The 20,466-nt window shown below is 47.3% G+C and overlaps 2 protein-coding genes across 3 annotated transcripts in view; one reads left to right on the top strand and one right to left on the bottom strand.

Annotated features, from left to right (window-relative positions):
- The window catches only part of Top3a (DNA topoisomerase III alpha), a 39,976-nt gene extending 31,086 nt beyond the window's left edge, over positions 1-8,890 (bottom strand). For both annotated transcript variants that reach the window (XM_041665904.1, XM_041665905.1), the window contains exon 1: positions 8,425-8,890. In XM_041665904.1, coding sequence (XP_041521838.1) covers positions 8,425-8,604 — 180 coding nt within the window. In that variant the 5' untranslated portion in view covers positions 8,605-8,890. The remainder of the gene's footprint in view (positions 1-8,424) is intronic.
- Positions 8,891-8,901: 11 nt separating this feature from the next.
- On the top strand, positions 8,902-20,407 carry Smcr8 (SMCR8-C9orf72 complex subunit). Its single transcript, XM_041665906.1, has 3 exons — positions 8,902-9,181; positions 9,500-11,858; positions 15,439-20,407. The coding sequence occupies exons 2-3, from the start codon at positions 9,505-9,507 to the stop codon at positions 15,890-15,892; spliced, it is 2,808 nt and encodes a 935-aa protein (XP_041521840.1). The 5' UTR covers positions 8,902-9,181; positions 9,500-9,504; the 3' UTR covers positions 15,893-20,407.
- Positions 20,408-20,466: the final 59 nt, after the last annotated feature.

Genomic DNA, 20,466 nt, shown 5'->3' with positions numbered 1-20,466 from the left:
GACTTTAACCCCATCACTTAGGAGGCAGAGGCAGATGGATGTGGGGTTGAAGTCAGTCTAGTCATTCAGCCAGAGCTACACAGATAAACCCTGCCCTGTCTCAAAAAAAAAAAAAAAAGAAAGAAAGAAAGAAAGAAAAGATCAGTAACACCACTAGTACACCCATTCTTGGTCCTGCTCTTCAACACTATCTTAGAAGTTCCAGCGAGAACACTGGCAAGAAAAAGAAAAAGAGGACAACAAGATTAGAAAAGAAAAATTTACAGACACCATGACTGTTTCGCTATATAGCCCTAGCTAGCCTGGAACTCACAGAGATCCCCTTCCCTCTGCTTCTGAGTGCTAGAATTAAATACATGCACCACTATGCCCAGCCTCACATGATCCTCTCCGTGCAGGGCTGGCCATCCGAGAACTTGCTCTGCAGACCAGACTGGCCACTAACTCACAGAGTTCCACCTGTCTCTGCCTCCTGAGTGCTGGGTTTAAAAGTGTGCGCCATCACCACCCAGCAACATGATCTTTTTCTTATTTACTTGTTTGTTTATTATGTATACAATGTTCTGCCTGCATGTATGCCTGCATGCCAGAAGAGGGCACCAGATCTCATTATAGATGGTTTTGAGGGACCATGTGTTGCTTTGAGCATGAGACAGGGGAGTGGTTTCTGGTGGGCTTGCAGCTGACTCCCCCGCCCCCCCAGAGCTAGGCTGTGGCCATTAGACAGGGAAGGCACTATATAAGCTGCCCTGAAACACAATAAAGTTGGCATTCTTGGGGAATTCAAGGATGACTGTGTCTCTGTCTATGTGTGTTTCAATCTCTAGCCCCTTGCCCGGCTTGCAAATCATAAGCTAGGTGTAGAGTGAAGAACAGGCTTAGTGAGTTACAATGTACCAACTGGGTTCTAAAAGAAACTTAAAACAGTTTCCCCTGTACCTCCAAAAGGTTGTGCCACAATAGGCAGCTTTCCCTGCCCCCTGGTTGCTTCTTCATAATGTTAATTTGGCAAAATAAAGGAAGAATTCATCAAGGTTGCAGGGTATTAAAGTCAGGGAGAGTATGTTGGTGGAGTGGCTAGTTGGACATAGGCTTCCCTTCTGTATGGCTGCTAGGAAGGGTGGATAGGATTCAGGGAACCCAGGTATCACTGTTGAGTGTGGCCTTTTTGCTTTCCTTGTGGTTGCTCATGGAAGGGGAAGGGAAAGAGGGTCACAGGGAAATCTGCAGAGGATGTTCTGGAGAAGAAGACAAAGGAGATATGGAGGATGCTTCAGTGTATCTTCTTTTGTAGAGGGCAATGAGACACCCCTAAACTGTAGTAGCTTAATCTAGACCTTCAAAGAAAGAAAGGCCTGGTACTTTTCTGCACTGATATTGACCTAAATTTTGACTGGAGGATAATAAAAATGACTTCTAGAGAAAAGTATCTATCCTAGTATTTCCTTATCCTACAAAAAGAGCTTTGTAGAAGGAAGGACACTCAGTTTCTTAGATTGCCCGTTCACAGATACAAGCTTTCAAGGTCTGAAAAGGGTATCTGAAAGCCAACACATATAAAAGCTTCTGTCTGCTTGATCCACCTTGACCAGGAGTGCTGACTGCCACATGTCCATGACCTTACAAAATCTAAAAGTTCCTTTCTATTGCTGTGATAGACTGTCAGGACCAAGACAACTTAGAGAAGAAAGTAAGTTTGGCTTATGGTTCCAGAGGGTTAGGGATCATAATTGTGAGGACAACATGGCGGCAGCAGGCCTGATGGCTGAGGCAGCAAGCAGAGAGCACACATCTGGAACAGCAAACACAAAGCAGAGATGGAGTGTGGCTTTTAAAACCTCAAAATCTGGGCATGGTGGTCCAAGCCTTTAATCCCAGTACTTGGGAGGCAGACACCAGCCTACTCTACACAGGGAACTCCAGGACAGCATAAAGAAATCCTGTCTCAAAAAAACAAAAACAAAAACAAAAAAACCCACAAAAAAAAACCCTACAATAGCCGGGCGGTGGTGGCGCACGCCTTTAATCCCAGCACTCGGGAGGCAGAGGCAGGCGGATCTCTGTGAGTTCGAGGCCAGCCTGGTCTACAAGAGCTAGTTCCAGGACAGGAACCAAAACCACAGAGAAACCCTGACTCGAAAAATCAAAAAACAAACAAACAAAAAAAAAAAACCCCTACAATAAAAAACCCAACCAATCCCCCAAACTGAAAAGAAAATAAACAAAACCCCAAAACTGACCCCCCAGTGACATATTTCCTCTAAACCTACCTAAATAGCACCACCAACTGGAGACCAAGTATTCAAATATCTGAGCTCAAAGGGGACATTTTCATTCAAACCATCATTTTTTTTTTCTCTTCAAGACAGGGTTTCTTTGTAACTTTGGAGCCTGTTTAGGAACTAGCTAATGTAGACCAGACTGGCCTCAAACTCACAGAGATCCGCCTGCCTCTGCCTCCTGAGAGGCATGTACCACCATCACTCGGCTTGTTTTTAAATTTAAGACACAAACTTTATTAAAGATTTATTTTTATGTGTATGGTATTTTGCTTGCAAGCATGTCTGTGCATCACATTCATGCAATGTGAGGCCAAAAGAGGGCATTAGAAGCCCTGGAACTGAAGTTACAGGTGGGTGTTAGTTACCATGTGGGTACTGAGAATTAAACACAAGTCCTCCAGAAGAGCAGCCAGTGCTCTATTTTTTATCCCATGATATAAATATGCTTGTAGTAAAAATGGATAACTGGAAGCTTATCAATGGAGAGGGCAGAGAGGACCCTGCCTGTAATCCCCTACCTAACATGTTTCTCCAGGAAGAGTTTAACAGGGCTTCCTCAGCTGACTTCTGCTGAGCGCATAAACATCAAATTTGGTGATGTTTTGCTATAACTGCTGCTTCTCTATTTACTACTTGCTGCTCATTCAAAAGCAAACCATTATAGATACATTCTGAACTGTACAAAATACAAAAGGCTTTTGGCTGGTATGTGCTTTCTTTCTTTTCTTCTCCTCCCTCCTACCTTAGGAAAATCTGTTTATTGAGCATACTGAAAAGGGTTACAGGCTAAGAACTGTCTAGAATCCCAATGTAGGCTGGCTTGCACTTTTTATGAGCTTTGCCTGAGTGCTTACAAAACCTCATAGTTTAACAATATTCGTACAGGTGATCTTAATCTATTACATGCCATATATAGTTTGAACTTAGTTGTTCTTTAATAAGATGGCACATTTTCTTAATTGTTCTTTAATAAGAGGGCTAATGTAATATGACTCATGATATTAAGAAAATAAATAAAAGGGGGAAGTAAATAGAAAAAGCAAATGTTTGGAGGATGTAAGAAAAAGACATTTTTAGCAGAAAAGGATTTCTGTATGATGTATGACAAGACTTTGCCCTGGGTTAAGATAAAAACATATTTATAGAATGAGAAAGCTTGCCTGTCCGTGGTGGTGCACACCTTTAATCCCAGCACTCAGGGAGGCATAGGTAAGTGGATCTATGTGAGTTTGAGGCCAGCCTGATCTACAGAGTGAGTTCCAGGACAGCCAGGGCTATACAGAGAAACCTTGTCTTGAAAAAAATAAAACAAAACAAAAAACTGAGACAAAACTTGGAAGCCTTAGCAAGTCAGGAAAGTCTGAGTAAGTGACAGAAAATATACAGAAGATGAAGCTTAGAAATAATACACAAAATTAAAATTTCTAAAGTCAAAGTTCAATCAACCTCTACTAAAACCAATAGAGCTCTCAAGTTATTGTTCTTTGTAGCATTCACAAAGACTGGCTTTTAGAACAAAAATGTATGTTTAATCAGGATTTATGTAAAAGTGTTTGGTTTTTCCCACTTTTTTTTTTTTTCGAGACAGGGTTTCTCTGTGGCTTTGGAGCCTGTCCTGGCACTAGCTCTTGTAGACCAGGCTGGTCTCGAACTCACAGAGATCCGCCTGCCTCTGCCTCCCGAGTGCTGGGATTAAAGGCGTGCGCCACCACCGCCCGGCTTTTCCCACTTTTTAAACTAAATGTTACACAAAAGTTAAATGTACCAGACTGGTATAACTGACCTCAGTATTCAATAATGTCTAAAGGCCTATATTAATGTCAATAGAGGGACCATTCTCAAAGTCAGCTAGGTCCCAGGAGACTATGGGACATCTCTTAAAGGGTCCTGCAGCCCTTAGAGTCTCCTGTTCTCTTCATCAGAGAGGCCATGGTAACGTCACAGGGCCTCTAAAGAAGGGAACCAGAGAGGAAAACACCCTCAAGGCTTCCATAGAGAAGCTACACATCTTTACACAGATGCACCAATGCAAAGAAATAAATCATAAAAACTACAATAACTAAAAATATCAGATTTAATTTTAAAACAAAAAACCTATAGTAATCATGAGAGCTCAGAATATAACTCAATGGTGAAACTTGCCTCGTTGGCTGAAACCCTCCACACTATGTGTAAAGGGCAGAGGTCAATGTCAGGCATCCTCCTCTTTGCTCTTCACCTTGATTGAGACAGGGTCTCTCACTGATCTTGGGAGCTTCACGATTTAGTCAGACTGGGTGGCTGGCAAGCTCCAGGGATCATTCTGTCTCTGCCTTCCCAGCGCTAGGGCTACAGGTGCATGTCTGTCACCGCACCCAGCTTTTTATGTGGGTGCTTGTGATCGAACTCTTGTTCTCACACTTGTGTAGCATGTGCTTACTGACAATCTCCCTAGCCCATTTTGTGTTTTTTCCCCTTAAATTCAAATTTGAAAGAGAATGTGTGCCACATGTACCTGGGTACCTGGAAGCTAGAGGAGAATGCTGGGTCCCCTGAAGCTGGAGTTACAGATGGTGGTGAGCCATCTGACGTGGGTTCTGTGAAGAGAACTCAGGCCCATACAGGAACAGCCAGTGCTCTTAACCTCTGAGCCAGCTCTCAAAACTCTCATTTTGTGTTTTTTGAAAGAGTCTCACTATACAGCCCAAGTTGACCTCAAATTTGCTTTCCTGATTTGTTTTCTGAATCCTGGGATTAAGGCTTTTCCTTGCTAATTGATCTTTGACAAGGGTACAGAGTCTGTTCAAAGGATAGACTTCATCAAATGATGCTGGAACAATATAGATCTCCATATATCAAAAGAATGAGGTGGGATACATATACAGAAATATGAGCTTAAAAAGTGGATCAAAGACAACTAAAACTTAGAGCCAGCAAGATGGTTCAGAGGATAAGGGTGATTGCTGCCAAACTTGATGATCTGAGTTCGATTCCTGAAAAGCACATGGTAAAAGAGAGAACTGACTCCCACAAGAGTTCCTCTGACCATTACACACATGCTGTGACACGTGCACGACACAGTACATGAATGGGTAAAGGTTTAAACTGTGAGGCTCTGAAGGAAAAAGATATGTACATACATTTTCTGACAATGGATTTGCTAGGCCATAGTTCAGGATAGAACAGTTGCCATGCAAGGTTTTGAGTTTGTTGCACAGTCAAAGTTCTCCAAAAAAGATAACCAAATTGCCAACAAATACAAGAAAAGCAAGTCAGTATTATTGGTCAATAAGTCATTATGAAATTGTAAATTGAAAACACAGTATCTTTCACACCTGTAAGGATGGTGATAAAGTAAAAACAAGAAAAGCAAGTATTTTTTTTTCTTTTGTTTTTTTTTTGTTTTCTTGAGGCAGGGTTTCTCTGTGTAACAGTCCTGGCTGTTCTAAATTCACTTTGTAGACCAGGCTCGCCTCAAACTCACAAAGATCCACCTGCCTCTGTCTTCTGAGTGCTGGGATTAAAGGCGTGCGTCACCACCATCTAGCAAAGCAAGTGGAAAAGTTTGGTGCTTTCTGAACAAACTAAAGGTAGCGCCACATACCCCAACAATCCCGCTCTAGGACTCCAGAGTTCAAGAGAAGAGCATTACGTGCTTTAGGCTGAGGGAGCAGTGAAGACAGAGATTTATTTGGGGGCAGAATGAGGAAGTTAGCTGTTTCCCTTAGATAAGCTGTTTGTCTGTTGTCTCTTTTTTGCCACTACTGGGTGTCTGGAATTGGGCCAGTTGCCTTCTGCAATCCTCAAATACCTGCTTCCTGGAACTTTGAGGTAAGTTTCAAGGCCTTGGCTATGCCAGGGTGAGGGTAGGGAGGTGGGTGTAGGGGGTGGAATTCATGTTCAGTTTGGAGGAAATGTCTCACAACAAAGCTTAAGTGTGTCAAGTTTAAACATTATACTCTCTAGTTTCAGAAGGTAAGTTTGTCTCTTTAAAGGTGTGCCGTTGTAGCCGGGCAGTGGTGGTGCACGCCTTTAATCCCAGCACTCGGGAGGCAGAGGCAGGCGGATCTCTGTGAGTTCGAGACCAGCCTGGTCTACAAGAGCTAGTTCCAGGACAGGCTCCAAAACCACAGAGAAACCCTGTCTCGAAAAACCAAAAAAAAAAAAAAAAAAAAAAAGGTGTGCCGTTGTTTGCTCTGTCATGCTCACCACCATTAACCTGCTTTGTTGTTACTGAAAGGAGAAGTATTGGTTCAGGACCCCCAAGAGCCATGCTGGCCATGCTCGAGCTGGCCAGAGTCCCTTCAGTTCTGTTTTTGTTAGTAGGGGGTTGGATTTTCTTCTTCTTCCTTTTTCCTGACCGCCTTTCTTTCTCTACTCCCCCCACATAATCTGCCAGCTGGAGATGAGATGGAAGACTGTCTTCACAGATTACCAGCTTCTGGAATAAAACACTGGTTTAAAGATTCAGTGCCTGGGGAGAGATGGCTCGCGGTTAAGAGCACCGACTCTTCCAGAGGTCCTGAGTTCAATTCCCAGCAACCACATGGTGGCTCACAACCATCTGTAATGAGATCTGGTGCCCTCTTCTGGGGTGCAGGTACACATGTAGGCAGAATACTGTATACATAATAAATAAATCTTAAAAAAAAAACAAACAAAAGATTCAGTGCTTGAGTACTCATGGGTATCTGCAAAGCAACAGCAAGCTCTGCTATTCCAGATTCAGCCCTGCCCTCTTCTGGCATGTAGGGAGAACACTATATACATAATAAATCAATCAATCAATCAATCTTAATTTTAAAAGGAGGAGGAGGAGGAGGAGGAGGAGGAGGAGGAGGAGGAGGAGGAGGGAGATGCAGCAGCAGCAGCTTGGCCTACATAGTTAGTTCCAGAACAACCAGGGCTACACTACCTGTCTGGAAAAACAAAAGGAAACAAAGAAAGGAAAGGAAAGAGACAAAGACAGAGAGAGATAGAGAGAAAAGTATCCCAGGCCTAGTAGGGAGAACAATGTGGGGGGAAGACGTCTTAAAATAAACATTTAAGGGGCTGGAGAGATTGCTCAATGGTTAAGGGCACTTGTTGCTCTTCCAGAGCTACCTATGTTTAATTCCTCGTGGCTCACAACCATCTGTACTTTCAGTGCTAGGGGATCTGATGCCCACTTCTGGCCTCTATGGCACACATATGAAACACATGTATGGCTCCATGGGCACACATGTGAAACAAGGCATACATGCAGTCAACCCTCTTCCCCCCCCCCCAAAAAAAAAGAAAAAAGAAAGAAAAAAAAAGACATTTAAACAGTAGTTAGGCTGGACGTCAACTGTAACCCAGTGCTTGGAAGACAGAGGCAAACAGATCTGTTTGTTCAAGGCCAGCCTGGTCTACTTAGCCAGGGTCACACAGTGAGACCCTGTCTCAAAAAAAGAGAAAAAATTACTACTCAACGCTTTTTTTTTTTTTTAACTATTCGACACTTTGAAGAGGTGAAGTTGGGGGCCAGCGTCCGCCCAACCTTGGCTCCCCTCCCACTGTTTCAGAACTGGAGGCAGAAGTCTAGAGATCCCGCTATTTACAAAGAGAAGGAATGGCTCGTAGAAGGCCCTCCAACTGAGACATAATGCAACAGTTCTTGGGGTTCTGTCTTTCATCTTCCGAGACAGTCCTATCTCTGTGTATCTTGGAATCAATCTAAAGGAGTAGTAAATAATTTCCCCTCTAGCTCCCAAACCTTAATATTATCACTGCCACCGAGACCTAAAGTCACTGGGACCGTAGAATGCATAGGAACGATAAATAAAGTTGGGACGCTCAGTAAAAGGAGTTTGGTACGGGTTTCCAACTCAACTGAACTTCAGCCTCACCAAGAGAGAACGCGAAAATACATGTTTGCTCACAATCGCTTCAGACCCACAGAAGACCCATCGTCCATATGTATTTGAGACGATCACACAGAGACAACGGGCAAAGATCTATTAAACACCGTTAAAGGGCTACATTTAAAGCGGCCTGAAGTCCGAGGGGAGCCCGAGGCGTGAGGACGGGTGGGAGGGGGTCCCGGGCGGGCTACAGGCGGAGTCGTTTTCGCCTACGTTTCGGGTACCCGGCGCCACTTTGTGGGCGTTCCTCAAGGAAGTCGAACCGAAAGGCTCCTTACCCGCCGCATGCGACCATTGGACAGCAAGTCGGCGATCCCCTTGGCTGCGTCGTTTTTCTCAGCCACACAGAGAACTTTTCGTACTCCTCGGAAGGCCACTTCCATGGCAGCGCGGGACAAGGCACGGCCTCCAAGCCGTCGCTGCCACCGAAACGCTAAGAGGGTGATTGGGAAGATCATTCCCTAGGCCCTGCGCCAGCAGCAACTCCACGGTGCCTCGTACATGTTGGGGAACACCTCCGAGAGTCACTTTAACAGTGCACCTTTTCCAGGCCACTGGCTGCCTCAGCGTGGAACCCACGCCTCAGAGATCCGCTTAAACTCGCGCTCACTGACAACTTCCGCTAACCGAGCAGCCTCGAACTACAACTCCCAGAATGCTTCATGCCCCGGCACGCTCACCCAACACCGTTTCTCCTCCTCCCTCCCACCTCACTGTATTCTATTTTCCCTTTCTTTAGGACAGTAGTTGGTTAATGGGACTTGTCCTCAGGAGGGACTGATTGACAGTGCCTCTTAAAAGGCGCCACTTATTCGGAAGTTAGTGTGAGCGTTTCCGGGTCACGCGACGCTGATGCTTGGGAGTCATGTGATACCAAGATGGTGGTGCCGCGGCAGCTTCCCTGGGACAGTGCAGTCCTAGGAGCCTCCAACAGTTTCTGCTCTTAGGTTTTGGGGAGGCCCATTTAGCTGACTCTGCGGCCGTCCGTGACTAGTATTAAGGACCTGATCAGAGCTGGGACTGTTGATGTCACTGGTAGGTTCCGGGGAGTGCTAGTGATTTCGGTTCCAGAAGCCTTGTGACAGCCAGGGGAAAAGCGAGAGAGTGGCTAGCCTCCTCCGTCATCTGCGCTTGCAGCTTTGGAGTTCATGAGGCTTCCCAGGGTTTCCCAGGTCCCAAACCTTGATAATCTTCGGGAATTTGAATTCTTGGGTGTGTGAGAGGCATTTTAGGACCCCTGAAAGTCCAAAGAAGGCCGTAAGAACTTCGCTTCCTCATCCAGAGGCCGGACTTGCCCGCCGACTAACCCCGCATTATTTTCCATTTCCTCTCAATGTTCTCTCCGTATTTCAGGAAATATGATCAGCGCCCCTGATGTGGTGGCCTTCACCAAGGAAGACGAGTACGAGGAAGACCCTTACAATGAGCCCGCCTTGCCGGAGGAGTACTCAGTACCTCTCTTCCCCTATGCCAGCCAGGGGGCTAACCCCTGGTCTAAACTGTCCGGGGCCAAGTTCTCCAGGGACTTCATCCTTATTTCTGAGTTCTCTGAACAGGTGGGACCTCAGCCCTTGCTGACCATCCCCAATGACGCCAAAGTTTTTGGCACTTTTGATCTCAATTACTTCTCCTTGCGGATCATGTCAGTGGATTACCAGGCTTCATTCGTTGGTCATCCTCCTGGTTCTGCCTACCCCAAGTTGAACTTTGTGGAGGACTCCAAAGTGGTGCTGGGAGACTCTAAGGAAGGGGCCTTTGCATATGTGCACCACCTCACCTTGTATGACCTGGAGGCCCGTGGCTTTGTGAGGCCCTTTTGTATGGCTTATATCTCTGCGGACCAGCATAAAATCATGCAGCAATTCCAGGAGCTTTCGGCTGAATTTTCCAAAGCATCCGAGTGCTTGAAGATGGGTAACAGGAAGGCATTTGCCGGGGAACTTGAAAAAAAGCTGAAAGACTTGGATTATACGAGGACTGTGCTGCACACAGAAACCGAGATCCAAAAGAAAGCCAATGACAAAGGTTTTTATACATCTCAGGCAATTGAGAAAGCCAATGAACTGGCCAATGTGGAGAAGTCCATCATTGAGCATCAAGATTTGCTGAGGCAGATCCGCTCGTACCCTCGCCAGAAGATGAAGATACCTGCTTTGCATCCTGGCGATACGGAGCACACCCAAGACCAGGCTGCCCAGGTCTCCACTACCTCCAACCCCGAGGAGTCAGCTAATGCAGACCTTTATACGTGCAGACCGGCTTACACCCCGAAACTCATCAAAGCAAAGTCCACCAAGTGTTTTGACAAGAAGTTGAAGACCTTGGAGGAACTCTGTGACACTGAATATTTCACTCAGACCTTGGCCCAGCTTAGCCACATTGAACACATGTTCCGGGGAGACCTATGCTACCTCCTGACCAGTCAGATTGACAGAGCACTTCGAAAACAACAGCACATAACAAATTTCCTCTTTGAAGACTTTATGGAGGTTGATGACAGAATGGAGAAACAAGAGAATGTGCCCTCTCGGCCCAGTCAGGACAGGCTGCCATCCAGGCCTATGGAAGAATGTCCCATTCCTAAAGTGTTAATTAGTGTTGGTTCGTACAAGTCCAGTGTGGAGTCTGTTTTGATCAAGATGGAGCAGGAACTTGGAGATGAAGAATACAAGGAAGTGGCAGCAGCAGAGTCAAGCAATTTTGACCCCCAAGAAAACCTGGACTACCTGGATATGGATATGAAAGGGAGCATCAGCAGTGGGGAAAGCATCGAGGTTCTGGGCACCGAGAAGTCATCCTCTGTGCTGTCTAAATCTGACAGCCAGGCCAGCCTCACGGTGCCATTGAGCCCCCATGTAGTCCGTAGCAAGGCAGTCAGCCACAGGACGATCAGTGAGGACAGTATTGAAGTCTTAAGCACCTGCCCATCTGAGGCCCTCATTCCTGATGACTTTAAGGCCAGCTACCCAAGTGCCATTAATGAGGAAGAAACCTATGCAGATAGTGAGGGGGCCATCCATTTCGAGGCAAATGTCTGCCCACCAGAACTGGGTGAGACTCAGGAGGGCAGCTTGGAAAATACCCCATCCCAAATAGACTCCAGCTGCTCTATTGGAAAGGCGAGTGAAGGTCAGCTGGTTCCTCTTCCCACCCCGGCTGACACTCTTTCTGATGAGGATGGTGTGGTGAGCATCCCCCCACAGAGCTCCAGGCAGAAGGACCAGGGGTTCCATGTGGACGTCGAGATGGAAAACACTGACCCTTCTCCCCGAGACAACAGCTGTGAAATGTTCCCAGCTTATGAGCTGGATCCAAGCTGCCTCCTGGCTAGCCGAGATGTTAGTAAGACAAGCCTGGATAACTACTCGGACACCGCAAGCTACATGAGCAGTGTGGCCTCTACCAGCTCAGACAGAACCCTCTCTGCTCACTCTGCTGGCCTATCCTCTGAGAGACACAAAAAGAGAGCTGGCCAGAATGCCTTAAAATTCATCCGCCAGTACCCCTTCGCCCACCCAGCCATCTACTCCCTGCTTAGTGGGAGGACGCTTGTGGTCCTGGGCGAAGACGAAACCATAGTCAGGAAGCTTGTCACCGCACTGTCTATCTTTGTTCCCAGCTATGGCTACTATGCCAAGCCAGTCAAGCACTGGATTTCTTCCCCTTTGCATATTATGGATTTTCAGAAGTGGAAGCTTATTGGCCTACAGAGGTAACTGGTTCCAGGTGGTGGGGAAGAACACTAGACATTAAGAGATGAAGCAGGTTGTTCTGTGGACCCCAGGAAAGGGAAGCTTGCTTTTTGGACAATGGATAACCAACTCACTATTTTTACCTTTGCCAAATTACTCTTGATTTTGTTGCCTTATCTGTCATGGAGAGGGGGTTCACAGTTGCTAAGTGATTGCCAGTGCTGGGGGCTCCTTCCCACTTTCGTGTCAGACCGTTTGGGAGAATTATTCTTTGTGTATGTTTGGTGCTAGCGATAGAACTCAGGGCCTGTGTATGCTAGGCAGATATACTACTTCTGAATTATATTCCCATCCCCTGGGAGAGTTTTAAATCGTGAAATCCCAATCAGATTCTGAATCAGTTGATCTGTCTGAAATAAGAGCTGGAGTCTTGCTTCAGTGAAATCAGAGAGTGAGTGGACTTGAAGATGCTATGTTCGTTCTGACTGCAGCTCACATTGGCATAAAGAATGTCACTGTGGGAGATGTAGAACTCCAGTAGCTTATACTCTGCTGCTGTATTTGCTATGGAAGTGAGCAATCACAAGAGCTTGTCTTTTCCCTGTTTGAAGTTATGGTGTTACCTTGCTATGGCTCATTCATACAAGTGTTTGGGCAGGTCAACTTTCTTGCCTGTGTTCCAAGAAAATTGAATGATCATTTGCTAAGTATTATGAGGCTAGTGAAGAGCCAGCCTCTGCCCAGTGCCTGAATTCCAAGGTAATCCAGCCATGTTGACTCTGGCCCCCATCCTGCCACCATGCCACCAGCTTGACTTCTGTAGTCAGCCGGTAAAGCCTGTCTTACGATACAGGTGCCTATCATTGACTTGTCTCTACAAGTGTACATTCTAAAATGAAGGCAACAGGCAGGGCACATGCTGTAGCATATGATATAGTGTATCCTACTGAGGGGGGCACAGATGTTGGGACACTCCTATATGAGTGTCAGTGCCTACACAGTGCTCCAAGGGATGATTTCCCCTGACAGGAGCCAGAAGTGGCATGGCGATGGGAGGGTCTCAGCTAAGCCAGAGAGGCCCTGGGAAGTGGCCTCTTCTCCTAGCAGAGACAATGCGTTTCTTCTAAGCAGACTCACTATTGCAGTTGAAAGGGAACTGGAATCTTCCTGAAACCATGAGGCTGGGACACCTGAGGTGAGAGCTGTCAGAGAAGGATGTGATGGGCAGCGGGAGCGGCAGGGTCTAGGTCAGTGCTGGTGCTGCCCCCTCACCATGGTAGATCTGGACACCTCAAGTTACATTGTGTGCCTCTGCTCCCAGTGCCACCTTCCAGAGCTGGAAAGGGGCCTGGATTGGGGGATGTCATTTTAGAACAGTTCCTGGCCTTAGTAACCGGTTAGCTACGTGGAGGCTAGTCTAGACTGTAGTAACAAGACATTGGCTTTAAGAAGAACAAAAGGGATGCAGAGTGAGAGCTTTTGTGAAGTGGCACTCTTGTCCACAGAGCCGTGAGCTACCGCAGGGCTATTTCTGTGAGCAGGGTTTGTCTGAATCCTCCAGTCTTGGCTTCACCTGGAACTGCTCAAGACGCTTTCAAAGAATGTCACCTTGAACCACCAGCTCCCCTGGCTCGATTCTTTTTCCCCACACAGGCCTTCTGCCAGACAACAGAAGGTTGGGTCAGCCACTGTTGAGCCTCCCATCATTTTAAATGAGCACCAGGGAGAAGTGTGGGACTTGCTGAACAGCAGTGACAAGATCAGGAATGATGGGTAAACAGGACCCAGTTCTAGCAGGAGAGAGTCAGGGGAGTTGGAGGCTTAGGCGAGGTCCTGGCTGGGTGACCTCGGACTCCTCAATTCTGGTGGCTTCCCTAGTTTGGATGGTGACAGTGACTTGGGGGGAATAGGCTGTGTTCACTGTAATGGAGCACAAGGCCTGGGGCCTGACTGTGTATTTGGCTTCCTGAAGAAGAGTTTTATGGGGAAGAGAAATGGGAGATATTGGAAGGAGCCAACATCTGGGAGGGAGTGCCAAGGCTGAATCTCAGGAAAGGGCCTAGGCTGGGCGTTAACACAGAGATGGAGGGTCAGACAGGGAGAGCTGCGCCGAGCCTAATGGAAAGCCAGAGGAGCAGACTCAGGTGTGCCTGTCCCGTGATAGAGAAGCTGGTGCGGGGTGAGGCACTGGAATTGGCAGAGGGTGAGAATGCTCTCTTCAGATCTCTTACTGCCCTCATAGACTGCTTCTCACCTGTAGGCCCCAGTTCTCCCTTGTGCATGGGGTGTGCTGTCCACCCACTGGTTTAGAGCCTGTGTGTGCCTGCCGTTTGAATTCTGAGCTGACCTTGTCGCGGTCTTCAGGCCTTCCACAAGCCCCAGGTCCCATTCTCCTTCAAGTCCAACACTCCCATGAAGAGGAACAAGTCAAGACTCTAAGACATCCTTCATTGCAGTCTCAGCTCCCAGGTCAATGCCTGGCTAGGTAATAGATGCTTAGTAAATAATTATGAGATGCACCAAGAAGGAAAAAATAGCTATGGTCCCAGTGGCGTCTCTTTTCGTATAGTATCGTGCCCTAAATGTTAGAGGAGGGTCGTCTGTAAAATCTTGTCTGTTCTGTTTGCTAGGCCTGTGGGGAATGCCTACACTCATGGTTAGACTGCTCTAAAGGAGAGCTTTTGTTTTCTTGTGCTGGAATGAAAACCCTGACCTGTGCATGGCAGGCAAATCTTCCACCTACTCTACCCCACTCCCCTTGAGGAAGGCCATTTTTGTTTTGTTTTACTTCTAGAAGTTTATTACAGACTCAAAGGTGGGAGTTTAAAGAGGAGATACTCAGAGCACCATGCTGTCTGAACTAGGCATGGAGGTCAGCCACATGGTGGACAAGAAGCCAGCTGGCAGGGAGGGGTGCCTTGGAGAGCGAAGCTCAGTATTAGGGAAAGCATGCTTAGAACAGAGATGGGAAGAAAAGGAACTTACGCCTGAGAAACTTGAGGACTTTAGGGAGCAGCTTCGGAAGGCTGAGCACTTGGTCTGTTCACTTCACCCTGGAACACATGCTGCTGGGCACTGGGGACATAGCACCAAGGGAGATGCAGCCCAGGGCTCTAGAATGGAGAATTCCCTATCAGCCACCACACTGGGTGGATGTGGGCACAGAGAAGTAACAGTGATAGCAGCACCCACTGAAGGCCAGGTCCCATCCTAGGTGACTTAGTTTGTCACACTGGTGACCCAGATCTCAGGGACGAGACTTGGAAAAGGTAAAGGAGATTGCCTAAGCTAATAGACCAGAGAAGAGGGAGACGTGAAGGTGCTTCCATCTCTGTGAGGGACTCCAGGGACAGCAGACGGCCAAGCCCTCCTAGAGCACCACTGAAAGTTTGGCTCACTCTGTGGAGCAACCGTTTAGTCAAATAATAGATGTTTCAGAGGCCATCAGGAATCAAATTGCCCAGGGCCTTGGGAACCAAAGCATTTGAACTTCCTCTAGTTGGGTGGGAGTTAGTTTGGGGACAGTAAGCCCTATCTCTTAAGTATCTGCCTCTACTTTTCTAACCCTTGCCTTTTCTGACCTTGGCCTGTCTTTTTCAGAGTGGCCTCCCCTGCCAGTATGGGTACCCTCCATACCCTGAGCCGTTACAGCCGCTATACGAGCATCCTGGACCTGGACAGCAAGACCCTACGCTGCCCCCTGTACAGGGGAACACTGGTGCCCCGCCTGGCCGACCATCGCACCCAGATCAAGCGAGGCAGCACATACTACCTGCACGTCCAGAGCATGCTCACCCAGCTCTGCTCCAAGGCATTTCTCTACACCTTCTGCCACCACCTGCATCTGCCTGCCCACAGTGAGGAGACACAAGAAGCCGTGGCCAGCAGACAAGCCAGCTTCCTAAAGCTCAACCTGGGACTCGTGAATGAGGACATCAGAGTGGTGCAGTACCTGGCTGAGCTGTTGAAACTGCACTACATGCAGGAGTCACCTGAGACCACCCAACCCCTGCTCAGGTTTGACTATGTCCCCAGCTTTTTGTACAAAATCTAAGAGTTCCAGCCACCGTGACCAAGACCTGTGACTTGGTATGGGAAGGGAAAAGGTCGGTGTGACTAAATGGTTGCCTGAGCTGGAGTGTTGAGCTTTCTGGTGTCAGCAGGAAGGAAACAGGTGGCAGTCGTGGTTCCCATCTAGCCCTGGGCAGTGTGTTAAGTGGGCCAAGCAGAGGTAGAGCCTGACTCTCCAGAGGTGGCTGCTCTGGGGAAGTAGCTGTCAAATAGGGGTTGTCCTTAATTTTCCAAGGATCAACAGTCTGGGCAGGAAGAAGAAAACTCCAGACCCTTGGGGCTGGAAAAGATGAGGCTAAGTAGCCAAAGCCCAAATGACACCCGGGTATCAGCCTGGGAACTGGTGTGTGTAGGAACAAGACAGCCATCACCTCCGTCTACCTCTACCAAGGCCCTTTACTTGGCTTCCTGGAGCCCAATAACTGAGGGGAGGCTCCTGAACAAGGACCAGGAGGAAAAGTGCTCTGGTCAGTTGGAGAAAGACACATCTGGGCTCTGGGGGATGCAGAAGTGGCCCCCTGTCCTATCTTCCCCTCTGTCAAGGAAGTGCTTATTGAGTCCCTGGGGGTCCTTCCTTACAGTGGTCCTGGACGTGAAGCAGGTATGAAATGGCTATAGCCCATATGAGAACCTTGGGAGCAGTAGAAGCAGGCCCTAGCCCATTCCCCACTTGTATGGCAGGAGCTGCCCACTGGCTCTTCTCGGCCACACCATTAACTCGAACGCCCCTGGAAAGGGATGCAGCACTCTGCTACCTCTCCTGGGGCCTAGGGGCTTGGTGACCACTGAGTTCTGACTAGAACTTAGGAGCAAGGCTATCCCATTCCAGCTCCTGGGTGGCTGTCATAGACCCATACCCAAGAGGCAGTGTACACTTCTATCCTTACAATCATCCCCATGTGCGTCCCTTCCAGTCCCACTGGTGGCCATCGTCATGACCTCCCGGGGACTCCTTTTGCAGCTGCTTCTGCTGGGCCTCATGTGCTACATGGAGCACTCTTCAGTCTGGAAAATGTGAGACCTGTTTAAAAATGTTTTCTCCCTAAACAGGGGAAGCTCTGGTTATTAGTGCTCCTTTTTAATTTGCAACAAAACTGCAGTAAACTGGACCTGGATCAGCCCTGAGCATGCATCGATTAGATGCTGTGTCCCCTGCACTCAGGTCTCTCAGCTGGCCACACCACTGAGGTCTCTCACAAGAAGGAACCCTGTAGAAGCCAAGTAACCAAAGATGGCTTGGCAGCATGTCACTCCTGCCTTTGACACGAGGTTGGTTTTGGTCCACAGCTTCAGGTCGTGGTCCCCATTTCACTTTAGACAGTATGTGGCTTTCTAAGGCTTTGACAGAGATCCAGGATTTTGTCACTGTATTTACAGACACCTTAGCAACTGTGGTTTCTCCTCATGGGCTCCCTCATTTGCTACTGCTTCTCAGTGTTCTAAAGATGCGACTTTGGCTGGTTGGCAAGGTGGTGTTTCCTCAGGCCTCCAAGGATGAATGTGTTCTGGAGATCAAGAGCCAGGCTGGGAGGTGGTCAGTTTCTGGTACTGCCTCAGCACGGGGACTCGGAGGTGAACACTGTTCCCTACGCTGAGAAAGGTGGATGAGCTGCAGCCACACTTGGCCTTCTGGATACTGAAAACACAAACTCCAGTGGTCTGAAGTGGAGCTCCACGTGCAGGTATCTCCTTGGCATTCAGCCACATAGTGACTCAGAAGACAAAGCCATGACTGATGTGAAGTGGGCACAACTGTCTTGTGTAGCAGCTGTGGAAATGGCCTCTCTTGAACGGCTCCTCACCAACTACAGACTCACAAGGGGTCAAACTCTAGGATTTACTTTTTTTGTTTTGTTTTTGAGATAGGATCTCATGTTAGCCCAGGCTGGGTCAAATTCAGTATGTACCAAGGATAACCCTGAATTCTTGATCCTTCTGCCTCCCCATCCCAATTGCCGAGATGATAGGTGTGTGCCACCAGACCCAGTGACTGGATTTATTTAGGCTTGGTGAAGGAAGCCTAATAAGGATTACTTATTGCTGGAAGGATTACTTAATGCTGAAAGCATGCTTCCTCTCAGGATCTTAGTCACAAGGACTGAGTTTGGACCGAGGCAGTTAACACATTTTTCCTCTGCTGTAGAGGACTGGAATCCTCTAGAAGTATTTCTACACACCTTGATGCTGTGGAGACCTATGCAGCAGGACTCAACTCCTTGAATTTTCATTTGTCATTGGGCGTGGTGGCACACATCTTTAATTCCAGCATTCAAGAGGTGGATCTCTGTGAGCTAGAGGTTACCCTGACCTACATGATGAGTTCCAGACCAGCCACAGTCACATGACACCCTGTTCTCAAAGAACAAAAGATTTCCATCTGAAGCATTTCTCAGTTACTAGGCTAGTAAGGCTTTTGTTTGTTTTGCTCTTTTGAGACAGCCTCATATGGCCAACGATAACTCTGAACTTCTGATCCTCCTGCCTCCACATGCTTTGCAGGTCTGTCGTGCCTAGATTATACAGTTTTGGGGAATGCCCCCAGAGCTTCATACATACTAGGCAAGCACCCTACCAACTGAGCTGCATCCCTAGGCTGGCTAATTTCAACTATCCTATTAAAAACACCTCACAGCAGGATAACAGAGCCCCTTCTTTATTCCTATCACTTTGAATTCTGGCAGTAAAACTGACAAGTCAGGTTTATTTCAATTTGGCTGCCAAGCAATTATTTGCCTTCCTGTTTTTAGAGCTGTCTAGTTTAAGAACCATCCAGTTGAGCTGGCACATTACTTTTACCATTGTACAAGTAATGCTTGTATGTTACTGGACATGCACATGCTCCATTGCTGAGGTCAGTCCACGGTCTTCCATACAGTGTTGGGGGACGTGGGAACATACTGGCTTGAGTTGCCTCACCATTTCTCTTCAGTAGAACCTTGAATTAAAAATGTTTTAATTCAGCCAGTTGGTAATGGCACACGCCTTTAATCCCAGCACAAAGGACGCAGAGGCAGGTGAATCTCCGGGTTCGAGACCAGCCTAGTCTACACAGACCCTGTCTCAAAAACAAATGTTTTAACCCCTCCATGATTTGCTACTGAAGTGGCTGAAGTTACTCTTAAACTTGGAACTGGACTTCAGTCATGACCTGTCATTCCTGATCTGATCTTTAACTCCTTTATTTTAGATCAGTTGCCATATTTAAAGTACAGAGGATTTCAACATAATCCTAGGAAGGTCAGGAGATTTCCTTTCTCCCTTGCCAAGTATCAAAGCCAGCAGTGCTGTGTGGTACTGGATGGAGGCAGAGCTTCTAGGTTATCTTGTATGCATCTTGGCTACCTGCCTACTTTGCTCAGTCTATGCCACTCCCCAGCCTGAGTGCTACATATTGGACCAATGTCCTGTGCCACCATGGTTCAGCTCTCAAATGGTTGGGTAGCAGTAGCTCACCCAGTCAGGGATGATGCATCATCAGGTGTGAGGCCTCTGGAGGTACCAAATCCTCATGGCAGTAGGCCATCCAGGCTACCTTCTACTTCCCTAGAAAGCTCCTAAGAAAGTGCCTTGGCTTGTACTCTGAAACAAATAGCCAGCTTTCTGGCTTTACCCTAAAACTGTGATCAAACTGGACACACTCACACTTAGGCTGCAGAAAGGAGCAAGGTTTAGATTCCTTTTGCTCTGAAAGCAAAGCCTTGCTTGAACTTAAACACAGTTTCCCCGAGTCCTTGGCCCAGTAAGGTTTGATAACGTTAAAGCTTAGGGAAGGAACAGCTGGAACAGATAAGGTGTAGCAGTGGGAAAAAAAAGCATCCTACGGTGTTGGTGTGTTGGTGGTTTACAGCATAGGTCCCCAGGAGGCACAGCTTGGAGCTGTGTAGTTTTCTTCAGCTAGGCAGGAATTAAGTTCCTGGATTTAAGGTTGCTAAAGTAGTACAGTGGCCCCACAATCAGAGGTGAGGGGACCAGTATGCCACCACACTCCCCGGAAACCAACACAACTGCCTTCACATGGTGGAGACAGCACCAACCACGGACCAGCTTCCAGGGAGCCTTGGCCAAACTCTTATACTGGCCAGCTAGAGCTGCAGGCTGGACTGAGGCATACAGCAGTTAGCGAGCAGCACGGTCTGCAATGAACTCTTGCTATTTTCTAAGAAGCTATTTTATTACTGCATGTCCCACCATGTCTGTGAATATGTGTCCCAACCTGCAAGTTGCAGTCACAGTACTGGAACCAGGGCACTGCTGATGTGACCGTGTACCACAGGCATTATGCACAAAGTTTAACCAGAGTAAATGCCAAACAAATAGTATGAGGAGTGTACTTTTAAAAATATTAATTTATTTGAGTTCAGATATTTTTAAAATATAAAAATTGGTTGTATTTTTTAAAGCTATAATTCTTGTAGACATTCTGTGGATAAAAATTTGTGTGTATTAAATTGGTTTGCAATTTAGCCATGTGAAAAATAAAGACTCTTTGGGAAGGTGGCATTTGGGTTCCTAATTACAAGCAGCTGATATAACACAAAGCCTTTGGCCTCTGCTGAC

This window comes from Microtus oregoni, unplaced genomic scaffold, assembly GCF_018167655.1.
Source record: "Microtus oregoni isolate MIOR12 unplaced genomic scaffold, Mior012 000015F_ref0000493, whole genome shotgun sequence".
Classification (NCBI taxonomy): domain Eukaryota; kingdom Metazoa; phylum Chordata; class Mammalia; order Rodentia; family Cricetidae; genus Microtus; species Microtus oregoni.
This window is presented reverse-complemented; position numbering and strand designations above follow the sequence as displayed.

Excerpts from the sequence above, each read along its gene's own strand:
- Smcr8 (XM_041665906.1), top strand. The coding sequence starts at position 9,505 with ATGATCAGCGCCCCTGATGTGGTGGCCTTCACCAAGGAAGACGAGTAC. Across the intron at positions 11,859-15,438 it reads AAGCTTATTGGCCTACAGAG|AGTGGCCTCCCCTGCCAGTA; the intron begins GTAACTGGTTCC and ends TGTCTTTTTCAG.